Source organism: Leptidea sinapis, chromosome 29, assembly GCF_905404315.1.
Source record: "Leptidea sinapis chromosome 29, ilLepSina1.1, whole genome shotgun sequence".
Taxonomy (NCBI): domain Eukaryota; kingdom Metazoa; phylum Arthropoda; class Insecta; order Lepidoptera; family Pieridae; genus Leptidea; species Leptidea sinapis.
In genome coordinates this window covers 864,632-891,461 of record NC_066293.1, presented here as the reverse complement: position 1 = coordinate 891,461, position 26,830 = coordinate 864,632, and the positions used below count along the sequence as shown (strand labels likewise).

The 26,830-nt window shown below is 34.2% G+C and overlaps 1 protein-coding gene across 1 annotated transcript; it reads right to left on the bottom strand.

The window, feature by feature from the left end:
- Window positions 1-10,581: 10,581 nt before the first annotated feature.
- Window positions 10,582-14,084, bottom strand: LOC126973272 (protein phosphatase 1 regulatory subunit 3C). The gene has a single exon (XM_050820485.1). The coding sequence runs from the start codon at window positions 14,000-14,002 to the stop codon at window positions 13,157-13,159; it is 846 nt and encodes a 281-aa protein (XP_050676442.1). The 5' UTR covers window positions 14,003-14,084; the 3' UTR covers window positions 10,582-13,156.
- Window positions 14,085-26,830: the final 12,746 nt, after the last annotated feature.

The window sequence follows — 26,830 nt, the reverse complement described above, 5'->3', positions numbered from 1 at the left end:
TCCTGCCGCCGAATTTCACCTTCGCACGACACACCACAAGTTACGATACATCCCCATCATCTGGATGTGTGGCGGTCCTCCACAGTGCGGTTTTCAAGGAGCTTTCTTCCTCGTACTACGAAGCTGTGGAGTGAGCTTCCTTGTGCGGTGTTTCCGGGACGATACGACATGGGTACTTTCAAGAAAAGCGCGTACACCTTCCTTAAAGGCCGGCAACGCTCTTGTGATGTTGCAAGAGAGTGTGGGCGGCGGTGATCACTTAACACCAGGTGACACGTACGCTCGTTTGTCCTCCTATTCCATAAAAAAAAATACATTGTATACATTATATAAATACTCACCACGTCTCTGCATTGTCTTCGAGAATCTATGTTATTTGGTATACTTACCCCTAAAAAAACATAATTATTTCATTGAAATAAAATATATTTATAGTAAACATTAGAACTCATGGTCATACTACTTGCGTAAGTAGAGATATACTTACCTATAACTATGCCAATAACAGATCTCAAGTATTTTTTGAAGTCAAATTCGAACTTTCCTTACTACGCTGCAATGTATAATAGTTACCTACATTAGACTCGGGAATATTTGTTATTTGGTGTTCTTATCAAACGAAAATGCATGATTATATCAATATAAACATACAGGCTAGCCAAAATATTTAATGTTGTTGTTTTTAATATCATTTTACTTAAATCATAATGCCAATTACTATGTACCTATATTATGTTAATAAAAATAGGTAGGTACTTATGTACTTACTCAATGCTATCACGCATCTCTTGAGTCATCTTTTTACATCGTTTGCAAGGACTGTTTTACGTTTTCTGGACAACTTCACGGATTTTCTAAGTTTCCGCCCAGTCGTATTTTTTTTACACCAAAACAGAATCGTATACCACTACCTGATACAGCAATGTGAGAGGTAATTATATCACCATCACGCTGATTGAAGTATGTGAATGATGACAGGCATGAAAAATGTATCGCCTGATCATATTTTGCGAGCGAATACTTTCTTACTTTACTTATGCCAAAACGTAAGGCGCAAACAGTTATATGCTTATAATCCTTGTTATTGATTACTAATCCTAATAAATGGACTTACATAATAAAAGTACAAGCTTTATTTATTTATTTATTTAAGCTTTAAGGATAACCCATCTGAGTTTCGTACTAAACAAATACGTCATACCGAGAAACAGCGTGTTTAACTGTAAATAAAAATGGTTGTTAAAAATAACTATGGAGTATTAACTATAACCAACAGCAAGCATTTGCAACTTAAAAATTAGACTTAAGGGTATATCTAACAAGATAAATTAGTATTCATAGCTCCAAATGCTATATTTTCACCATAAAACTTGGGTAAAAACACCTTGTTTGCGTGTTTTCTCCTCACTCTTTGCCTTAAATTTATAAGTTATATTAGAAATCAATGGATTTTTGTTAGTTAAGTTTTATGTAAAATGTACGTGAAAATTTTAAAATGTAGTCAAGTAGAAGTGGAAAATTAATTCTGTGGTGTAGTTTAGTCAGGTTTGTTCTAAATGGGGTATTAAAAGCAATTTTTAATGCTTTACTTTGCAATATTTGTAGCAACTAATAATTAGATAATATACAAGTAGAACTCCAAACGGGACATGTATACGTAATTTAGGGACGAACGAGAGTACTGTATATTCTCAGTTTAGTGTACGGGCTTAAATTACTATTGCGATTTAAAACGGGACTAAGGGCACCCAGGGCTTGGGCGCCTTTTACATGTACGTGCTTAACATGCTTTGACCATTGGACTTTATTATCCATTAAAACTCCAAGATACCGAACAGAGCTTCGCCATCGGATTTCATGAATAAGACGTCGTTTTGAGGCTTTGCGATGACGTGTAAACAAGATAGCCTCCGTCTTAGACCCGTTTAATTTTAGCTTTCATTTAGAGAAGCAATTCGATTGCAAGTTGTAATCTACTAATTATAAGATCGACATCGTCAGATGAAGTGTATGAGGCTGTGTCGTCCGCAAAACATGCAAGGCTAGTATGTGGTTGGATAGGGATGTCATTAAGAAAGATAAGGAACAAGTATGGGCCTAGAATAGATCCCTGAGGCACAAAAGCAGGGGATAGAAAACATGATGACTTGGATTTGTTTTAGTGAACTATAAATTGGCGGTCGGAAAGATAGGACTTAATAAATTTTACAAGATCTAGTGGAACATCTAGATTGAGTAGTTCGTGTAGTAAGCCTTCATGCCACACACTATCAAAAGCTTTTTCGATGTCTAATAAGAACATACCTGTTGACTTATGAAGACTTAGGTTATGAGAAATATGCCCTGATACTCTAGCCAATTGTTGCACTGTAGAATGTTTGGATCGAAAACCGAATTGTTCATTAATAAGTATATAATCAGAAACACACAATAAACGGGTGTAAATAATTTTTCCAAATAACTTACCTAAGGACGGGAGTAGACTAATTGGACGATAATGAGTAGGATTTGATTCGTCTTTGCCCGGTTTTTTTAAAGGAATAACTTTGGCCCTTTTCCAAACTTTAGGAAAATAACCAAGAAATAGGCGGCCATTAAAGATTTTTGTTAGGAAGACTACAACCTTTTACGTTAAGTTTTTGAGCATTATATTTATTTTATTTTTATTTATTCAACAGAAAAAAACGGTCACATTCATAAATTGATTAAATAAACAGGATATTAAATCTAGACCTAAAGTTCCCTAATTTTTAAAACAGCCAATACAGATATGAAAATTAGTAAGTTACAACAAACAATATAATTCTAAATTTGGTTACAAGTTTTTAAATGTATGGTTACAGCATTTTTAAATGAAGTTAATGACTAAACATGAAAACGTCTAAGTGGCAAAGTTCGGTATTCATATAATTACGCACTCTTCTGATAAAACAATTTTTAACATAAACGGTCCTGCTATGCGGAATGCTAAATAAGGGTTTACTAACTCATTTACGCTCACATCTACGGGGTACTCTAAATGTAATGTTATGCAAAAAGGCTGGAACGTCAATCACGTTATTGAGAATTTTGAAGAATAATATAGAATCAAAATAATTGCGACGAAACTCTAAAGACATAATGTTGAATTTTTTGATTAAAGTCTCATAGTCTACATGTTCGTGACAAAGCCTATAATCCAGACATCTTACAAACTTTTTTTGAACACTTTCTATTCTGTCGATATGTTTACTATATACAGGATGCCAGACTGTCAAAGCGAACTCAAGATGACAAAATGTACAAAACTGTTGTACAAGATTTTATAGGTCAATGGAGATTTGAAAGTCTTAGTCACTCGCAATACAAATCCCAGTTTATATGCTTTTATTTGTTAAAATGTGATCTATATGTGGGACAAATGTCAATTGAGAGTCCATAATGACACCCAAATCCCGAATCTGTGTTACACGTGATAAAACATTACCGCCTAATGTATAACTGTTGTTAATTATGTTGCGTTTTCTGCTATAACTAATTACGTGACATTTATCCAGATTTAGAAATAATTTATTTTGGGTACAATACATTTCAACTGCTTTTAGATCATTTTGTAGTAATTGGCAATCTTGAGGATTTTGAATTATTCTAAAGATTTTAGTATCATCCGCATAAAGTAATATATTAGTGTTATGGGCACAACAACGGCCCAAGGTGGGATCCCTGAGGAACACCTGAACTTATTTCTTTATATTGTGATGCGAAACCCTTTAGAACAACTGCTTGAGTCCTTTTTTCTATATAAGACTTGATCCAACGTAGGAGATCGCCATGGATTCCAAGTCGCCAAAGCTATATATATAATAAAGCTTTATAGCAAGCAATAGGGTGTTATGACAAATTTTGTCAAAACACCTGGAAAAATCAGTGTATACCACGTCAACTTGACGATTACCATTCATTGCATTTTAAACTATGTTTGTGAAAGTCAGTAAGTTATTATATTGTGAATATCATCGTCTCCTGGAGCTTTGTGGGTCTTGAGAGCACAAAGTGCTTTACGAATCTCTATAGGACGCACTATTCGGGTCGGCTTCACAATTGTGAACTCATCAATCTTTGTTAAAGAGTTATTTATTACAGTCTCGATTTCAGGACTTTGCCAATCCTTAGTTAGATTTATATTACTTTGGAAAGCGGTAGCCAGAGTATCACACTGTTCGGAAGGGTTATTGGTAAAAGAGCCGTCAGGACGTATTAGTGCTGGAATTACAGTGGACTTAGGCTTTAGGGATTTTGTAATGCGCCATAGGTCGGTTGAGGGATAAAAAAGTCTATTTATTACACTTCGTATATATTTTTTATCATTACTGCTAGGAAGCGTCGCAGGTAGTTTTTGTATTTAATAATATTCAAAATATAGCGGGGTAGCTTTGGAGGTTGTAATCTAGTCATGGCCGTTGGGACAGCATACTCTTTGGCAGCATGAAGCGTAGAGTGCAAGAGATCAACAGCCAAGTCGATCTCATTTGTAGTGTTAAATGTAGTTGAATCGAGACATATACATTCGTCCATTTTTGACCTGTAATGGCTCCAGTTGGTATCTTTGGTTGTAGGAAGACGAGACACGGTGCCATGAATACTTAAAATTAAGGGGTAATGATTAGATGAGAGAGCTATTTCAGCTTGGATATCACTTATGCTAACAATATTCTTGGAAAGGACCAAATCAGGCTTTGACGGCTTATGTCGGGAAGAATAATTAACTTGAGTTGCTCTACTAGTGGATTGAGTAGTCATTAGCTAACATGTGTTAAAACAAGACCCTTCCACGACTGTTGGTATAGCTACTTCGCCAAAAGTTATGATTAGCCTGATGAAAAAGTATGGCATTAAGGGCCCTGGTTTATCTTGGTTTAAATCATATTTGGATGCCTGCGTTCGCAAATCGACGTGGTAAACGTAAAGCAAGAAGTAATAACTTATAAGTCGTCCTATTCCAAATGCAAAAGTGGAGTTCCTCAGGGAACTGTTATGGGTCCTTTGTTGCTTATTATTTATTAATATGACTTTCAAAACTTACTCAACACCGTTGAGTGTTTTGTTTGCTGATGATATATTATAGATTCTCATGTCCCCTATTCTGATAATTTAAATGAATACGAATCGATTTAATTGGCTTGATAATAATGAATTAATTGTGAATTTATTGAAAACGAAGTATATGCAATTTTGTGTAAAAAGGACGTAGACAAACAGATCTTAACATTAATTATAATGGAATATATATTGAAAAAGTTGACAGTACTATATTTTTAGGTGTTATTGAAGATAACATCTACTTTAAAATTGTAAGACTACTGATCAATCTACTCTGAGAGGACATAAGTATGTGTGATGAAGGATTGTGGTCTAGGTAGCGTGCATCTTGGCATAGATATTAGTTTTGTGCACAATTTGCATTTTTTTAGTCAAAGTAAATGTAGGTGTGCTCTAAAACGTTAATGAAAAACTCATAATTATTTAAAATTGCGAGTTTATTGGGTCTTCCAAAACAAACGAATTCTAGTGTCTAAAGTTCTAAACTTAACTAAAGAGTAACTTTGGATGTTGAAGCGTGAAACTGCATGTCCTCAGCATACTTTTCATAAGATGGTACGTAATTATCGAATGCCAATCGCAAGCATGATGACGTATGTTCGTCAGTTAGTCGATTGCGATATATTGACTTAATTATCTTCATTACCACAGGAACGATTTACTAGATCGATAAATAAAAGTATTTTGCGAGCATTTTTTAAGCGATTATAAAAAAATATAAGTAATAATCTTTTAAAAGTCTGAAGGTTGCTCGTGTTAACATTATGATTGTCGCAGTTTCAAGCAAATATTATCAAGAATATATTGATATGTAACAGTTAAAATGTTAATTTCTTTAAATTTTGCTCACAATGATTCTTTAGGACCTAGCTTATAAATAGCGCAAATAGCCCTCTTCATCTGCCGCATAGATGCAACGTACCTACGTACGATGCATCTACGCGCATATTGCGTATTTTTATACAATCTAATTAATTAATCTAATTCTAGTTACGATTATTGTAATTTTTGGAGTCGGTATCATCGAAGATAGGTTTGTAACTACATACATAGTTATAGGTGAGATGTCGTTGAGTCGTGAGGAGGCGAGAGGCGAGAGCGGGTCGCGGGGGAAGGACACTGATTCCAAAAATTACAATAATCGTAACTAGAATTAGATTAATTAATTAGATTGTATAAAAATACGAAATTATTTTTATACTTTTTAGTGCACATTAGCACATTATATCTATTGATTTGGAATAGTTATTTTATAAGTGGGTTGTTTTTTGTTGAAAAAAAAAATTTATTAAATGGAACATATTTTGAGTCTATTTTTAATTTATTTAGTTTAAATTCTGTTTTTTTTTTTATTTACGTCTCTGAAGTCTGAATATTTCTTTTTTGTAGAATGGAATGTAAGTTTATTTTTTAACTAAGCCATCGACCCCTCGACTATATTTTGAAAGGGAATGGACCCGTTCCCCTATGTCGCCCCAAGCAATGACATTTAAGCGAGTAAGCGATATATCTTCATGGTAATGACTGGTAGTATGTAGCGGTATGGCCAGTCGTGTTATCAGCGCGTTCGTTATCAGAGTGATCGTTATCAGCGGCCGGCGACCGTTATCACTTACTCGGGTCCTCACTTCCACAAGACGTGTATCAGACGAGACATCACAACACTACGAGCTCGTGGGATACCCTGTAGTACACAGGACTCGTTCCTCTATGGAAATGTAAATCTTGATATAAAAGAGTGTCAATGAGTTTCTTGCTACTTCTTCTAAAGAGAGTGAGTGTCCCAACACGCATTCCTTCCTTAATATCTCTTACCATTCTAATTACCAACGAACAAGAGTCGCTCAACAAGTGTACTGCAGGCGTCGCGAGTTCGGGGTCATTGTTGTACACACCAATACTGTGACAGGCTCTTCAGCACAACATGCCGGTAGGTTAATGACACGGCAGCGCCGCTCTCTGTCGTCAAGCAGTAATGTTGCTTTATTGTATTTCGATTTGAGGGACGCCGTAGCTATCGAAATTACTGGGCAAATGAGACGTACCATCTTATGTCTTAAGGTGACGACCGCAATTGTAGTGTTGCTCAGAATTTCGTGTTTTTTAATAGTCCTAAGCAGCACTAGATTGTAACGGGCAGGGCGTATCACATACCAGTAGATAAACGTTTTATTTGTCACTCTTTCTCATAAATACGTACAATTGTTCATTATGTTCATGGGAAAATTAACGATTCTTAACGAGTGTGTAATTTGTAGGTACGAGACAATGTCGAGGCCCTTACCTCAGTACTCAATTATAACGTATACAAAATCTAATTTATGTATCAAATGTATTTCTTTTTGTATTGAAACTGTAACAAACTTACAATAATAGTTCATCTGTAAATATATAAATAAAAAACAGGTTTGCAGTAAGATCAAAAGAGTGGACTGTTGACCCTAAAACTAGTTACACTGTATATTCAGGATCAGTAATTCCTCGATAAATTAAGATATCAGTAATAATTACTGAAACATAATAATTATAATAAATTGTTTTATTTATTAGTAAGTAGGTTACCTATAGTAGACTTTCTGTTTCTGAATATGATAGATAGGCGGTGGTTTTCTTTTTTACTTCGAAAAAGCTTATCTATTGGAGATTGTGGTGACAGTTCGCGAAGGCATTTTTATATTTTGTTACGGGACATACATGGGTGGGGTAACGTGCAAGAACGGGTAGGTCGGTGTGTTTTTATTTATTTGTCGTTAGAACTTGGCATTCTAAGTTAAGTAGGGTAGGTAGGGTATCGCATAAATACCTCTTTGAGCTCTCTCTAGACTTAACGTAATACTCGGGTTCCACTCCAAACAGGGATACAGTAGGTCAAAAGTGATTGGCTTAAGGCATGGTGTAAGTTTTCACTGTGTTGGGGTCAGTCAAGTGTCGTAACGTCTTAAATATGTATATTAATTATCGCAGCTTCATTTTTAACTCTTCGATTTGTGTACCTTTGCCATTTTAGGATACAATCAATGTTGATGCTGCGGTCACTAGACACTTTTAGGAATTACAGGTTGGTGTTGTTGGATGGCAGATATGTCTGATAATATTCCAGATTACAAGTAAGACCGGGGAAGCAGATGTGAAGGAATAAGGAAGCACTTGTGTTGTTCGTATAATTAGTGTAGTTAGTTGAAAGCCAGTGAGCCACGATGTTAATAGAAATAATAATAACAACACTGGGCATGCTGTTTTGCACTATTCCAGTCATTTCCGTGCACCACGAGTGTAGTGTTGAGTGTCATCTGCATACGCCGCGCTGTACTAATACCTATATGCCGCAGTATGGTGTGTTTAGTTTGGACAGAACTGGTAGATATGGTTTATAAATAAAACTTACTAAAACTCTATTCATTACAACGGGAAATACACCTTTGTTTTAACGACGGAACTGCTCTAACTAAAGTTGAACTGTGGTTTCGAGCCTGTCACGTATTTTTTATATCTTACCTAAGAAGGTGTAATCGGACTAAAGGTTATTTTTATAAAAAGGAGGACAAACTAGCGTACCTACTTGTCATCTGGTGTTAAGTGATCACGGCCACCCACGTTCTCTTGCAACACCAGAGGAATCACAGGAGCGTTTTCGGCCTGTGTAGGTACGCGCTTTTTTAGAAGGTACCCATGTCGGTTCGTCCTGGAAACACCGCGCATCATTGCAGTTCGTGGTAGAAAGCTCCTTGAAAACCGCACTGTGGAGGACCTCCACACATCCAGATGGTGATGATATCCTAATTTGTGGTGTGTCGTGCGAAGGTGGAATTCGGCGGCACTCGCCATGATATGATGATATGATGTAGAAGAAATACAATGAAGCGACGTCTCTACGCAACGCCAAGTGATCCAGTCGTTCAAAGAGAACTGGGTCCCCGAGAATTCTAACTGCTCTGCGTTGCACGTCACGGTCGTATCGTAATGGGAATCAAGCGATGAAACAGTCGTCCATGGACATCAACACTAGGGATCAAGAGATAGTTGCTGGTCGCTTAGATGATTGATGATGTAATAACTATGAAGTTGAAGCCTCGACTGTTCTACCGGTCCGCGCCACGCCATTCATTTAATTAGCTCAAGCAGTAAACAAACTACGAACAAAGTCTCGTCCGTTGTAAGATCGTGTCAACAGTACTTCAAGCTCAAGAGGACATCGCAGTGCTGTCCAGTCGGGAAGTACAAAACACTTGAGGATTCGAAATCACTCTTTGTAAGGAAATTCAGACATATTATGGCAGCTGTACTCACTGAAGCAAGGTTATATATTTTATTGTAGACGCCGCGCCGGTCGCAGCGAGCCTCCACCGACGCCATAACACATAGCTCACCTTGATATGCCTACCTTTAAAATTGTTTCCGGGTGATTTATTTCCGGCCCGCGGGCTGGGTAAGTGTAAGGTGAACTTCGTACTGTACAGTGTTCAATTTGCAGACGTAGTCTACCTTCAATTTTAATAAAATTTTATAAGATGGCCACTAACCGAGGTACTTAGTTGCTCTTGGTTACAGAACTGTAAATATTTTTTCAACACACTTGCTCGTAAAGTCATCCTTATTACATCAATCTTGTGCAATAAACCACAGTAGACATGTCTACTGTGCATCAACTGACATATAGCACACGCGTGCGACACCTGTTCCCTACAAAGTTAAGTTAGTACCTAACTGCAAATTCAATGAGAATCAACAGAACATTTTGAATTTATATTGGGTAATAAGTACAGTTTTTGTTCTAACAACGAAGAGGTTTTATGCTGCTGAAAATTCATTTACTTTTTGAAATAGATTGTAAATATTTGTGTGTAATGAAGACGAAAACAACATTTATTATTATTAAATTATTTATAATAATTCAATTAATTAGTTATAAGATACCTACATGCGTTTTATCACTTAAATTAAAACCTTACGTTTGGCGCGTACAAGAAAAAAACTTGCGCGCCATTTGCCATAATTTGTTTGTATCACACTTGTAACTGTGGTAAAAAAATGTTTTTTTTTCAAGTCACTTGTATGATGCAAGTGACTTGAGTTGCAACCGAGTTGTATCACAATATAAGTAGGTACTATAAGACACTATCACCTGATATATTACTGGAATAATGCGACTACATCTCCGTGACGGTGCAATTTCGATACCTCTCACAATTTAGGGTCAGGACACTGGGCAGGATGTATTACTTGCCATCGTCTTGTCATATGGGCTAGGAAAAAAAATGGCGTGCGTACGAAGTACACATGTCAGAAGGGAAACTTCTTTGGAAAACTAATTTTTAAATCTCGTTTATATCAATTATCCTATCTGTTCTCTAAACCAAATGTTTTTTGTAAATATTAGAAATTATTAGATGTTCTACTTACTCGCATCCACGCGCTAAACATGCACGATACAAAGCTAGTAGGGAAGATGTTCTACGTTTTCTTTGTTTACTTGGCATTATGTTTAAGAAGGAAAAAAGAACAAATAAAAAAATCATATTTATTAACAAAATCATAGGAGTTGGTAGTCATTACAATTAACAATATATTAATCATAATTATCAATTCATTACTACTATTGAATATTTATTATTATTATGTATTTTAATATAATATAGGTATTGATTATAAATATACTTATATACATAAAATAATAATATAATAAACTTATATAATGTAACAGTATTCAAAGTATCAAAAATCAACTTAGGAACATATTCATCTATAACAATTCAGATATTACATTTAGTTAAAATTGAGCTCTTAAAATTTCAGTCCAATTGCTAGCTAATATTTTAAGTAGTTACTCAATCAAACAATAAGTTACATTGCATACCATTATTCTATGCACTACAACTTTGTGTCATAAAACCATAGTGTAGATGACAATATTTCTTAACAATAATCACTATATATTTTTAATATTGTGTAAGATAACTGCTAACTTTGCTTTTAAAAAGAATTATACTTAATTTTAGCACTCTTCTTTGTTTTTTTAATTATGTATTATTGTTATATAAATTATGAAATTCCTGCTCTTAAACCTATATAAAAAATTCTTAGTCTATTAATGGCAAGTGTTCTTCAGACCAAATAATCAATAGGTGTATTGACTTGGTTTAATGACTAATGAAAACTTTAAAATCTAATTTATATAAAATATTCTAATTTTATATATAAGTAGGTATAAGTTTTAACAAAAATATAGAGAATATGTGTATTTATCTCTTACATAGGTACATTATAACAGCATTAAGTTATGTTTCATTATAAATTTTATTGCAGTACAATGAATATACAATCACCTCTTACATGTTAGCAATACTAATTTATATATGTATATACTTAATTAAATATATGTCAGATTTGTTCACTGAAGTTAAAAATTTTCAATAACTTATTCTAGACACAGTATACACAAATTATAAACTCAGTCTTAAATTTCACTAGCACTTAAAACTACTTACAAACACAGCAACAAGAAACAATATTATATCAAAATAAAAATTTAATCAACTTTAACAGAAGGTGGAAATCAGTCTTATTATAAATGTGATATTTAAACATAAATGCCAAACATTATGACCGAACCACCTAGTAACTGTAGACATAACAACTTATTTGCATATCTTCACATTTTATGTTTATCATGTTTATGTATATCCAATTTAATGTCATTAAATATCACATGAAAAAATGGTGTTCCATCTAGCTTCCAAGCAATATAATCAGATGAACTAATAGCTGGCTAGAATAACTTGCTTATTAGCATAAAATGTATTGTCTAAAAGGTATTCTAAGTTAAAAAAAAAAGCTATTTTAATTGTTAGTTAGCTTAAACTTATATTCAACATTAAACAAAGTCCTTTTATTTCATTTTTTTATTAAACACAGGCTGCACCACACGATCAGGAAATAGAAATATTTATAACCTTGAATTGATACTGGATATAAATGTTCAGTAATATCCTCTTTTTATACTAATTTAAAAAAAAAAAAAACAAAATTAATGAACAGTATGTGATTCAAACCCAATCTCTGGAGTCTCCAACAGTTAAATACTCAGCAAGTGTGACAACATACTAATATGAACTAGAAAGCTTCATGTTTGTTCCATTCTAACAGTAGCTGGAGAGTTATTTAGAGGTTAAGGGGCTGGAGGTATATTTTTGAAATTAAAGGGCACAAAAGTCACCAGTGCTGGATCTAACAAAATAAATTTAGTGCTTTGTATCAAAAACATTTAATAGCTTTTTCAATTATTTTGGTAACATAGTCTAGAGGAGACTTACTGTCTGTGTCGTATAAGTGATAGTTGTTTATCACTTTAATGAGTCTATTATGAATATAAAATAATTATGACCTGACCCAAGACTCATTGACCCGAACTGCTGACTCTCACCTACCTACTTATTGTACATTTTGTTTGGAATATATGGATTGGTTATTTTAAAACTGTTATATTATGAATTTTATGTTTTTATTGCTATTATAATGAACTGTTGTAATAATGAAAAAATGTGTTCTGTATTGTCCAAATAATATATAATTAATTCAAAGTTCAGATTCAGTCGATTCATGGATCTTCCATATTAAGAATGTGCCAATACACACTAGTGAAAAAACCTAACTATTACAGAGGTAAAAAGTAGTAATGAGGCGATGACCCATAAATAATGGTCGAAGATTTGTTGATGTTAATAATTGTTACAACGAGGTAGTTATTATTATAGCCCCCCTGATAAATTAATCTGATGATTCCCTTCCTTGCAAGCTTTGGGATATAATTGAAAACCCCACTATTTCTAGCTAATTCATAAACACTTTAAGTACACCAACTTTAAAGTTGATTAAATTTGTTTATAATTTTCATAAACTTTTGCTTTTAAATAAATTGGAACCCATATTTGAAAAATAACAGTGAGATCCATAGTCATTCTTTGATTCATAAAAAGTATTCTTACCCTGTTTTATCAAACACACACCTATGGCACAAAATCACAGAACTCCTTTGGACAGCACCATGTATTGGATGGAACCACCAATGTTACTAGTTTGTTCACCAATATGGAGAATTCCCATCATCTTTCCTGAGCCACGAGTTGCCGTAGTTGATGCGAGCGCACGATATGCCGGGAGACTTCCGTACCGAAGACTTCTCTATTGTGTAGTTGTTGCCATCCTTGCTGTCCCAGTACTGCTCTCCTTGACAACAGAAACTCACACAGAAATCTAGCTTTCTCGAATGAATCGGCAACTGCAGTCGGAATCCGAAGGTGTCGTAACTGGATACCCTGTTCTTATTTAAGGGTCCGGATTCCACAAACGCACAATACGTGTCCTCGTGCGTCCTCCACCCGTCAGAGGTAGCTCTGACGAACACTTCTTTCTCAAAACCTATATTTTTCACTTTTACAGTCCCGTCGACAGCACCCTCGTTATGTTTCACGATAACGTTTTCCAACGCAACATATTTCTCGGTGATTTTCCGTCGGAATTCCAAATAATCGGAAGCGGGTTGAGGAAACCTTACTTCCCACAGATCGACTACGGCTAGCGGCTGCTTCCTCTGCTGAGGTGGACTTGAGACGATTTTCAACGCCCAGTACGGAGGTACATGGGATGGCTCAGTCATGAACTTGACATGCTCTAGAGCATAGCCGCGGTCATCGGCAAAAACAACACTTTTCTTTTTCTTATCGTTTGATAACTTGATGCAACTTCGAGGTGTTTTGTTTAAAGATAACTGGATTGGTTTGAGCGTTGATAAACTTGGTGCGGAGTATCTGGATGCAAGTTTGGCTTGTCTTCTAATTGGCACGGAGTAGTCGCTGAGGAAACCGGCCGGAGGGCTGTGCCCGTAAAACATTTGCTCCGACGCCAACATGTCTATAGCTGCACACATTATGTAGCTGACACGTAAACTGGCACCGCCGCCGGTGGTGATTGTTGAACTAAACAGCGATCAACTTTCCGCGCAGTTATATATCGTCCGCTGTGGCTGCCAAGCTTGATAATGGCCTGGAATAGAGTGACCAAAAATTTGAAACTTACCGGACATTGTATTTTATTATTGGTGTTCACGAAATTAGGTCAGGGGCACTGTTTATTTTAACAGTATCAATCAAATTAAATTAGATATTATGGTATACAGTTGTATTCTTCTTTCTACTTCAGTTTACTGCACACTATAAAAATAATTTACATAGTTACATACCTTTTTTTATGGAAAACGACCAATGTGCGTTCGATTCATCTGATTACCATTGTAAAAGTCCATGTGAAGCATGAAGTAGGGTGCCCTGTTCTGTTATCACGTGTAAAATGTTAACACAAATTTTTAACCGACTTCAAAAAAGGAGGAGTTATCAATTTGTCGCTATGTTTTTTTTATGTTTGTTACCTCAAAACATTCGACTGGGTGAGCCGATTTTGATAATTATTTTTTTATTTGAAAGCTGGTGGTTCCCGTGGTCCCATTGTAATTTGGCCCAAACACTGACGGTGACAATGGCATCCATGGGAAAACCATAAAAGTCTTGAATTTGCTATACACACATATAGCAAAGCTGATGATTTTACAAACAATTCAATTTCGCGCCAACCGATTTCGATGAATCTTTTTTTATTGGAAAGGATATACTTCAAAGATAGTTTGGTGAGAGTTTGGTTAGGTTCTGATTACGGAATCCATCAAAGTAAAAAAGTCAAAATCAAAGTTTTTATTTGCATAAACATGTTAGATTGATGTTACATAAATTAATATTATAAAGTACATGTTTGCCACAATTATGACGTGCAAATTTTCCAAAATACATTTCTAAATCATTAGATACAATAATATCAGTTTAAGAAAAGGTTAGTAGCAGTATTATTGATTAATATAAATTATTAAATTAAAATATCAATTTTTTAATTGAAAATATTCGTCCAATGAATATAAGCAGTTTTTAATAAGGTATATTTTTAATTTAGATGAGAAATTCCTATTTGACGATACCTCTCTTATTATATTTGGGATGTGATTATAGATTTTTATGCACATACAAAAACAGTTTCTCTGAAATAATGTAGTTCTACAGCAAGGTACTTGTAGTTTGGTGGGGTGGATGGGAAAAGGGAATTGTTTTCATGCTTACTGAAATCGCTAAAATTTTATCGAACTAACATACAGCACTCAAATATGTATAATTCAACAATTGTTAATAAGTCATATTTTTTATAATATACATATATATATATGACATATACATATATATATATATATATATATATATATATATATATATATATTTATTTAATATATATATATATTCAACAAACAGTATGGGTGCGATCTGTAGCAGAATTTCTGTCTGTAATCAAATTGCAAAGCGCTTACGTTCATTGCTGCATTGATAAATTTAGTATATCTACACATATTTAGACAAATTGTTAGTAAGTGTACTTCAAATTCACTAAAACTCATAAAATTAAAAATTAAAATAAAAACAACTGACTTCATAAACACTATTCTAAAACAAAAGATATAATATGCACTAAAAGTATAAAAATAAATGCGTATTTTTATACAATCTAATTAATTAATCTAATTTTAGATACGATTATTGTAATTTTTGGAGTCGGTGTCATCCAAGATAGTTTTGTAACTACATACATAGTTATAGGTGAGATGTGCTTGAGTCGTGAGGAGGCGAGAGGCGAGAGCGGGTCGCGACGGGAGGACAACGATTCCAAAAATAACAATAATCGTAACTAGAATTAGATTAATTAATTAGATTGTATAAGAGTACGCAATTATTTTTATACTTTTTAGTGCATATATATATCTATTGTATTTGGAATAGTGTTTTTGAAGTCGGTTCTTTTTTTTATTATTTTTAGTAAAATGTAATGTAAAAGTAAGTATAACCATTTTGACGGATGATCCTACCTCGTAATTCACCAGTTCATTTATAATTTTAGAGAGGTGAGATATAGACATTAAATGTAAAGGTATTTATATTAATTTTTAAGTTTTATTTTGACCTAACTTATTATTGCTGTATTTAGAAACACCCAAGTTTTAAGTTTTTGGGTACCAACTAGTATATTTAGTTCAGTTGATAGAAAATCGTACAATAAGTGGTATGAATTTGAATATACCTTTACATTGTTTGTAACTTTCGTGTTCTCAACTCATGCTTAGCGAGCCAACTTAAGCAGTTAGCTCTGATATAACTATTTTAAGTTATAAAATCATAATAAGTTAATTGAACACAGCGAAAAGAATAAAGTGATTCTATTATTATATTATAGTAATGTGTTAATATTAAAAATAATATTACTTATTATGGTCACAATTTTTATCAGGTACTTTCTCAACTGAGGAAAAGAAGTGATTTTTATGTGTTTGTGGTTGATATTTAATTGAAAAGTATTTTAGTTTATCACTGTTGACTGCATTTCTTTAAGATAAGGAGGTAATTAACAACATACGTATGAGCGTTTGTTTGTTAAACACTCAATGATTGTTGCTATATACTTATTTTCATAATAAAATAAGATAAGCTAATGATTTATTATCTATTTTCTGCCCTAGAACTTTTATAGAAACTGTAGAAAAAGTTAACACAAACAAGATAATGTTTTAGAAAATAGTTCTACTTATGGACAATGTTCTATTTATAATTTGTTATAACAATTATAATCAAAACTGTTTCTAGACAAAATGCACAATAATATGTAAACCAATTAAGGGGGCTATATTTTTTGTTATAATTATTAACTTATATTAATTTCTTGAAAAAACGTGTAACTATACCCCATAATATGTATGCACGTATGCAACAAAATGAAATTGTACCGAAAAAGTCCCACAAGAACAGCTTTGATGGTGCCCGCTTGTGTTCACGTTCCGAGCACTACGTTTCGCGTCGCCGGCGCGTGATACGGTGAGGTGCACGCACTGTGTGTCTGGTCTGCGATACACACATTACACACAGCATGCCGTAGACATATTTAGAGTTTCAATTATTATTTATAGCCTTATAGGTGAAGAAGGTCGCCGGTGCTTTTAGAGGACATAACCTTTGACTCTCATGGTGATAAAAAAGTTTCATGACTCTTTTTTATATACTTATTTAGTTAGATATCTCGTAATATACCTAATCACTTGGCATTTAACTAGAGGTTTTATAAAGTCTAATAAGTCTTAATTCAATTTTTTAAATCCCAATATTATGTTATATTATAATTTTGGGGTGTTGAGGGGCTTCTTTTACTCTTTAGTCTGTTGTAAGAACTTTTATCCAGGTCGTGGTGAAGTTGAATTCGATATGTTCCGCAGCATTTTAAGCTGAAATCGATGGAGGATTTCAGTTTTAAATTTGATGCAATTATCCATAGTTCAACTCCATGGGACCACATAGACTTTTATATACATTTATATAGGAGTAATTTATTTTAGGGTGACAATTTTGAGTGTCAACGCAGATGTCAACCGAGTTGTATGCCATGTGCTTTTCTTTTTATTAAAAATATGTTTTATCATGTCAGCCTTTTGTCCATGAGTAAACTCAAATATCGCACTTACTTGCACTGAGGTAATTAAATGTTATTCAATTTGACTGGAGAGCCATGTCTAAGAGTGAAGAAGTGGTCATATGATCAGATTTGTACTCATTCGCTTCGATGCGCCAGTCGCGCAGCCACACAGATATCTTATAAAGAAGTCTTTGCAGCATATTGAATGCAAATTCTGGATCTTCATGAGTAGCTAGCATTGCTTTATCTTCGTCGAAGGTCAGACGTATATAATATGTAAGACTGGACCCATAACACTTCCTTGCGGGACTCCCGCCTTAATGTCATATAAATCAGATTTTTCCTCACCTAGCTTTACATTAAAGTAACGTCGAGTAAGATAGGATTTTAAAAATCGATCTTCTATAAATCGATAAGTTTTGGAAGGATTTTCAATATCTTTGTGCCTTTGTGCCAAACTCGGTCAAAAGCTTGCGAGATATCGAGGAAGCCGAGCAGTACTTTTTTTGTTCAAAGGCGGAATTGATCTCATTGATTAGTCGATGAACATGAGCCTCACGAAATCCGAATTGGTGCGAAGGGATTATATTAATTGATGTATTGATTTCTGGTAGAAGTCTTTTCATAACGAGAGTCCAGCAGTTTAGAACCTTTTTGGAGTAGGCTTATGGGCGATGTGAAGTAACCTTATCCGGTTAATTTCCAAGCTTAAAGAAGTTTTAAAATAGCATTGTATATTTGTTTTAATAATATAATGCCTATGCCAGGTAATTCTTTTTATGTTTTTGCTGTTATGAGGTCATAGCCGGGAGCCTTTTTAGGGTTCCGTAGCCAAATGGCAAGGGGTTCTCCATACTTAGCACTGAAACTCAAAAACTTTTTTTTATCAAACCCATACGTGTTTGCGCTAGAGACACTTCCAAAGTGGTAAAATATGTGTCCACCACCCTGTTACTTCATAAATAAGAGAATGATGAAACTAAAAAAAATATATAATGTATATTACCAGGCAAGTTTCCACCGAAAATTGGTTTGAACGAGATCTAGCAAGTCATTTTTTTAATACGTCATAAATCGTAAACCTACAAGAACTTTTATATTATGTTACTTGCTGCTACGGAACTCTTCATGGGCGAGTCCGAGTCACACTTGGCCGCTTCTTTTAAATCTAGTATATGAACGGCATGGTATACTCCACTTTTGGAAAAACCATTGATGTGAAGTGATAGCTGATGGGTCAGGGAAATGTTTTCCCTAACCATGTCTGTCTTAGTTGATCTTAAGTCGGGATTAGAATTAATAATAAATAATTTTGCTTTGTCTGCATCAGTTCTAGCCCAGCTTCCATCCTCTTTGCGTAAGAGTGATTGAAAAGTGATTGGTCTTTTAACATTTTAATGAGTTTCCATAGTGAATAATCAGTTGCTTGCTTATGGTTATGCAAAAAGTTTTTTAAAATTTCGTTGCTAACTTTGATTAGCGTACTTTTAAGTTATTTTTTCGTTTATGTTCCGGAGATTATGATTCTTAATAGGTTTTTCTAGCTTGTCTCTTTTTTGTACCAGATCCACTACAATTTGGGCATTAGTCGATATGTAATTATTATAACTATGAACTGTGGAGTAGCTCCCCAAGCCGCCGCTTGGTCACACGTATTTAAATATGATACCCTGCGACTTCGACCGCATACACACAGGACTGAGCACGGAGTAGCGACATTTCGATTACGATGTAAAGAATATTTCAGGTATCTTTTTCACACCTCGGGTTATATTATTGGACTTTTAGTAAGGATCCCAAATGTTTTTGAAAACATAATATAGTCTATGTCACTCGGGGATTCAAATTCAAATTTAAAAACACTTTATTCATGTAGGTCACGGAAATGACACAGTGAATGTCAAAAAAAATATAAAAATATTGTTTCTTTTTGAATTTACCGCTACTTCGTAAAGGGTTGAGCTAATGAGAAGAAGTAGCAAGAAACTCATTGACACTCTTTTAAGTCAAGATTTACATTTTAATTGTTTTACAGATCATTTCAATCACAATATATGCAAAGTGACGCAACAAAAATACTCAAATGTCAAAAACTGAAAGGTTTACACGAGTAAGTCAAAAAAGAAAAAAATGAGTAAATGAATACTTATAAACACAAGAGTTATTGAGTATAGTAGATGCATCAATCCACACATACCGTAAATAAATAGAGGCATTATGTGAGCATTTCATAAAATAAAATATATAATAACTTTAACGGAAATAATAATAATAAAAAACACATCAAGCAGACCTCCCGATAACAAGACCATCCAGCCACCACGAGTAGCACCCGTTCACTAGCATGACGCATGGACCAGCCATCGCCTCCCTCGACCATATTTTCTCGACGATACCTGTCACTATCTACATATTATGCAATACTTACTAAATGCCTCTACTTACAATTTTGTTTCAAATTACATCTCATGATAATTATTATTATTCTTATTAAAATTGATTAAAAACAGAAACAATATTAATATTTAAATTATATAACTATAATGACATTTATCAAACTAAGACAGACATGTAACAGCTCAGCAGCTCAGTGACAAGGGTTCTTTAGATCCAGGTATTCAGATATTTTATAGTACCCTTTTGTATACAACTTTTTCTTTAGCACTGATTTATATTTATTTAAAGGTAAGTTCTGAATGTCAATAGGGACCTTATAATAAAAACGTATACATAGACCTCTGAATGAATTTGTGACTTTTTGGAGTCGACTTACATGAACAGCAAGCCTATCCCTATTTCTAGTATTGACATTATGAGTGTCACTAATTTTTTTAAACGAATTTATATTTTTTTTACATAAACAAGGTTTTCATATATGTATTGCAATGTCAAAGTCAAAATTTTTATTTCCTTAAATTTTTCCCTTAGTGACACTCTTGGTCCTAATTTACAGATGGCACGAATAGCTCGCTTCTGCAGTGTGAAAATGGTGTTAACATCGGCAGCATGTCCCCAAAGTAAAATACCGTATGTCATCAGACTATGAAAATAGCTGAAGTAGACCAACCTCGCGGTATTTTCATCCGTAAGCTGCCGAATGTTTTTAACTGCGTATGCTGCAGAACTAAGCTTTTTCGCCAAATTCATATTGTGTAGGTACCCAACAGTGAAAGAATTTTTCGAATCGGTTTAGTAGTTTCGGAGCCTATTCAAAGCAATCAAACAAATAGTCAAATCTTTCCTCTATAAAATAGCAGTATAGATTTGTACAGCATTAGTTATTGTCACAGTCAGATTTTAATGGGATTTGTTGAATCAATTCAATCTTCAAACGTTGTGTGAATCTAATCTAATCGGTATATTCACTCACACTGTACAGGGTTTGTTTTATTATAGGGCTTACAGGGTCTTTTTTCATTTATAATATAATAATATTTAGGTAGGTGTATAATACCCATGCTGTGTATACTGTCATGGAATAATACAACTTAGATCCTATTTTCACATAATTTTATATATTGATATAATGAATTTTAGCGCTATAGAAGCGGCATCAGCATGTGTAAAGGATTCGTAGAGAATAATATAAAATATTTGTAATATTATATTAATAATGTAAGTAAGGATCTCATGACACAGACACGATACTGCCATACACTACATACCGGCTTAAAAAAATAATCGTCAAATTGGTTGTTCGTATTTTGTTTTGCGATTTGTTTTATTTTGATTTTATAAGACATAAGGTTAAGTGATAGTACATATAAGGAGCCTGGTCGGACAGGACTACAAAGATATATATATACGATAGCTGATACCCCGCGACGTCGTTTGTGAACGTATTTTTACACCTTGGGTTACATTACTGGACTTTTAGTAGAGATCCCTAATTTTTTGAAAATGTAATATAGCCTATAACACTCAGGGATAATGTAGCTGCCCAACAGTGAAAGAATTATTCAAATCGGTATAGTAGTTGCGGAGTCTATTCAATGCAAACAAACAAATCTTTCATCTTTATAATATTAGTATAGATATGTATATATACACGTAGGTACAACGTGAAACATAATCGCCAAATGACAGAACCACACTACACACAGTTAAATTGGCAGACATCTAAAAAAATGTCATTCGTAAAAATATTAACTTTTTAATATTCCTTTATAAATTATTTAAAATTAAGTAGTTCTATGAAATAATTGGTCAAAACAGAATATCTTTAGCTTTCTCGAGTTTTACTGATGCCAAGACATTCATCAATAATGCTAATCTGGAAACGATGAGCTTGAAAGCCTTTAAACCATCTTTTAATATAATGCGTATGGGCTCTGTACGGTGAGTGCCAGCTGACGCCTGACTGGCCGATTGAGGAAATGTGTAAGTTCCTTTTGTTTTGTATATTACAGCCATTGTAAAATACTCTACTTAATAAAAAGGAGTGGCCGTTGAGTTTCTTGTATGTTCTTCTCACAAGTAGAGCTTTTTTAGCTTTATAGCTTTTTCTGAAAATATGGTAAATTCAGTTATTTAAGAGAAATATTTATAGTATCGATTCAAACGCGCATAATTTAAGTCTTAATGTTAGTTATTTGAGCTAGTTAAGGATGGTTACTTGTCTGGAAACCAACTCAAAATATCGTTCGTCTAATGTCATATTCGATGGCCAGCTATGCAATTCTCTAACGTAACCATTCGTGGCTGTTCTCGACGGCGCGCTCGACGTCGAGCTAGCCTTCAATTCGACGTCGAACTTACCGCTGTTGAAATTCATATTCACAAACTCATGACAGCTCGACGTCGAACTGGAGGTCGTGGCGTTCGTCGCTGTTCTCTAAGGCGAGCTAGGGATTGACTAAACTTCTAATCGGTATAAAAACGGTTTATTTTTACAAGGCAATTAAATTAAAACTATTAATTTAATAAATATTATTTACACAAAAATGGTTTAATAAGTAACATACTTGCAGTTTTACTGATAGGAAAAATAATCTAAATAATCATTTTCTTCAATTATTTTTGATAAATGTTGTAGAATGTCACCGTTATATCTACACTAAGTTTTAATACTTTTTCGTAACATTTATGGTGTCGGTCTTTTTAATAAATAAATAAAATAATAGAAACAATAAAAAAATATAAAGGTCTCGCGGAGGTCTACGTCTAACATTTACGACTAACTTACTTCTTGATTTAATTCTTTTGCCCATAAACCTAACAGGGGTTCTTCTTGTTCTCTTCTTCGTCTTCTACTCGATATTGAAAAATAATTTAAATATTATTAATTTATTGTATTTTGTTTAGAGCCGACGGTCTTGTTACCAATGCTTTAAATAAATAAAACTAACTACAACCAAAACATCTGTTGTTTACAAATAAAAAAAATCTTCGTTTGTCCCGACCGTTCACTCTATTTTGTATTATGTTCTACATTACCAAATCTGTTTTATAGTTAAAAGTAAAGAAAGCCTGTGCTAATCGTAAGTATTTTTTATTTTCTTTCATTTATAATGTTTTATCGTTGCTTACTTAGTTTTATTTATGTGGTATTAATTTTAATAGAATAATAGAAATCCGATTTATTTTAGCAAAGATGTCGCTATCAATTATTCCTAGCATAGGCTTTTCTAGCCGGTATTGCCCGGCTAGAAAAATTGTCAGATATGTTTAATAGGTACAAGTTTCTTGCCTCCGGTCACGCTTGTACTGCTTATGCTAGAAACCATATTAGAGCAGCTTGGAAGGAAGTTGTCACTATTTTCAATAGTGAGGACAATAGCTGCATTAATAGCCTAAACACTTGAACGGAATTGGTAATATTATTACCGTTATCCGGAGTATGACGCCGAATCATATGGTGCGAGGCACCCACCGGACCGTCCGATCGTCCAGCCGTACCAGAACCGATCATATGTTTAGGTTATAAGATTTCGTAGCAATAGGCTAATACCTATACATGGTAGGTACCTAAGTATGTATTTCCTAGCACTTAATTTCAGTGCACATCGGCTACTGGAACGGCCCAGGCACTGGGATCATCCAAAGGGAAACAAACCCTGCCCTAAGGGTAGAACACTCCCAAGATTACAATTTGTTTTTGATCTGTGCAAGCACGCCGTCAATTGCCGTTTGAGCGCAGCCCATGAGATGATCCGTTCTCTCAGATCCTCAAAATCTACACGGAGCCAGAGAGCAGATAGGTCCCTACCCTCAAAATTGCTGAGACGGCGACAGCAGATATCCTCCATATCGTTATGTGGAGTGTAAAGGAAAAATACTGAAAATAATTATTTTCTTCAATAATATAACATGATATTATTATCATGTGACTGGTCTCTTTCGTAAACAGTATAAATTACATTAATACTCTTGATAATTATTTATACCAACGTTCATTCTTTTATATCTGGGTCAGATCATACAAGTACTTTATGTATGTACTTGGTAAACATGCGTAAACCGTACCTATCTAGGTTCTTACCTACTTAATATGTTTTCTAGTTTTTCAATTAAAATGATTATTCTATAGTTTGCATACCTAAGTAGCTGGTACCTACCACCTACATTACATTCTTGTATGTAGATACTCATTGCTTGATTCAATTTAATCTTCCGAACCATCGGACGCGGTACCATATTCGATAGTACGTCGCATTGTCCATCACAAAATTATAATTATTACATAACCTTACCGGCTACGACGCCGGACTAATTGGTGCGAGCCGCCAACCGGACCGTCCGAAGGTTCGGCCGGACCAAATCCGACCATGTGCTTAGGCTATTTATAACACTACCGATCAACAAAATTCTATAATAACATCACAATTTAAATTACCTTTCAGGCGAATATCAATTTAAATAATAGTAAAATGAGCACAACGTTGATTTAACTCAACGATGTAAACCACAGAGTACATAATAGTACAAAATAACTCTTTTTTTTAACGAAATGGAAGCCAATTCACTAAGGTCGTTTTTCGCGCCTCCGCCCACCCGGTTCAAAGATTTTGATAACTATTGTTGTAGCTACACAGAGAAATGAGTGTGCTTACATTTAAATATTATTATAAATGATAGTTCGTTGCGCTGTCTTATCTGTGGCACATTCCCTCAACGTTAAGAGTCCTCCAAATAATCAAATAAACAGTCAGCCACACCAAGTAATAACATTCAATAACTAAAATAAAAATTAATTTAATTAATGAACATAAAGCCACGTTGCCCGCGCCGTCCGCCTTACGTGCAATTTAGTCATTGCTTCATTACTTAAATAAAACTAATACATAAACCCAACCCTCGAGGTAATATTTTTATTATGAAATTCAAACATAAGCAAAGAATATGTAATAGTACACTATAAATGACTTTCTTAATGATATAACAGACTGGGAAGCTTTGTTGTACGATATATCTATTTACTTGTGCCCATTATTTTCAGGTCATAAGCACTTATTAGGTACACTTCACTGAATTCAGTTGTTACTGAATTTAGACATGTGTAATTGTATTGAGTAACCTAGCATCCTAATTTAAGAAATAAGGATGGTTTCTGACTGACTGAATAATTTCGCACCCTAATTAGAAACGCATATAGGATGGTTTAATTGCATTAAGCTACTGATTTCAGTCTATCGTGGCCTTTATAGTAATAGTGTTCTGTGCTTTTTTTTTTTCTTTTTTTCGTGGCGAGCCCAACAAGTTTCAGGGATAATTTTTGTCAGCAGTGGTTGGGATATTAAAGAACTGAATTTTAAATCTTGATATGCATTTCCAGTTGCAATAAATCTTAGTGTTACGACCAATCTTTGCTTTGCACTAATACTGTCTCGTAGGATAGTAATGCTGGGAGAGTTTCTTGCGCCGCTTCTTCTCTCTCAGAGCGCCATTTGTTTCCGAAGCGGTAGTAGTATCTAGTAGTATAAGAAATGACATCAAAAAGAATTCTTAAGGAATCAATTTTGAGAAAATAAATGCCTTTTATCTTGCCTTCTAATAAACAGTGTCACAAGATTTATTAATATGTCAAATGACCAATCCTAATCCATTCGTAGATAATTTCTGAAGTCCGCTAACTTTCCGCGCAGTAATAAATATTCCTTCATTCACGTTCTTCTTTTTAATTTCTCTATTTCAATTGAGCCACGGCCAGGGCTCGGCAAAGACAAATTTTTTAGTGTCTGGAGCCCTCCTCGTATATGTCACCTTAAATAGGAAATTTAGTTATTGAATCATTTACCAATTTAAGTCTTTAAAAAAATTGTCCTCAGTGGGATGATGATGACGTTACATTTTAAGAATTAGAATAAATTTTTAGAATTTGTAAGTTCCTTCTGAATTAAGCCGACTACATAAATTCAGTGTAAATCGCTTTAGGCAAATTTTTTCGAATGTGTGGTAGTTTTAGACTTTCAATAAGTGATTTCAATTTTGAATAAAAATAATTAAATTTGAATTGTAATCCAAAATGATTCCAGCGAACGACCTTCTGTATTGACCCAATTGTTAAAATAAATGGGGCACACTAAAAGTTTTGCAATTTTAGCTAATCGGTAGGTACTATTTGAATTTCGAATGTTATAATTTTTGAAACGTTGTAACCTTCTTAGTAATAAAAAAAACAATTGGCGGGAAATCATTTGTTAATTGATTTTAATCACACATCAAAGTTCTACGTACGCAGCGAAAATGGAATTAAGTCGAAAAGATTATACAGGGATGATTATTTATGGACTCATCAGGAATATTTTTGAGGCCTGGGAGGAATCACAGAATGCAATTGGTATCTTCTGTGATTTATCTAAGGCTATCTTTTCTATTCTATCTAGGCTTTTAGATTGTGTTCAGCATTCAACGCTGGTCAGGAAGCTATGCCACTATGGTATAAGAGGATCTGCACTCGATCTTCTGATCTCATATTTAAATAATAGGATTCAGAGGGTCGAGGTGAATGGCAGGAGATCTCCTGGGACTCCTCTCGGTATGGGGGTACCACAAGGGTCTATTCTTGGACCCTTCCTCTTCCTAATTTATATAAATGATCTACCTAACCTTGTAGAAAAAAAGCACAAGGTGGTATTGTTTGCGGATGACACTTCACTTATATTCAAAGTGAAACGAAGCCAAGTTTTGTATGACGAAGTAAACAATGCTCTATCTGACATCGTGTACTGGTTTAGCGCCAATAACTTATTGTTAAATAATCATAAAA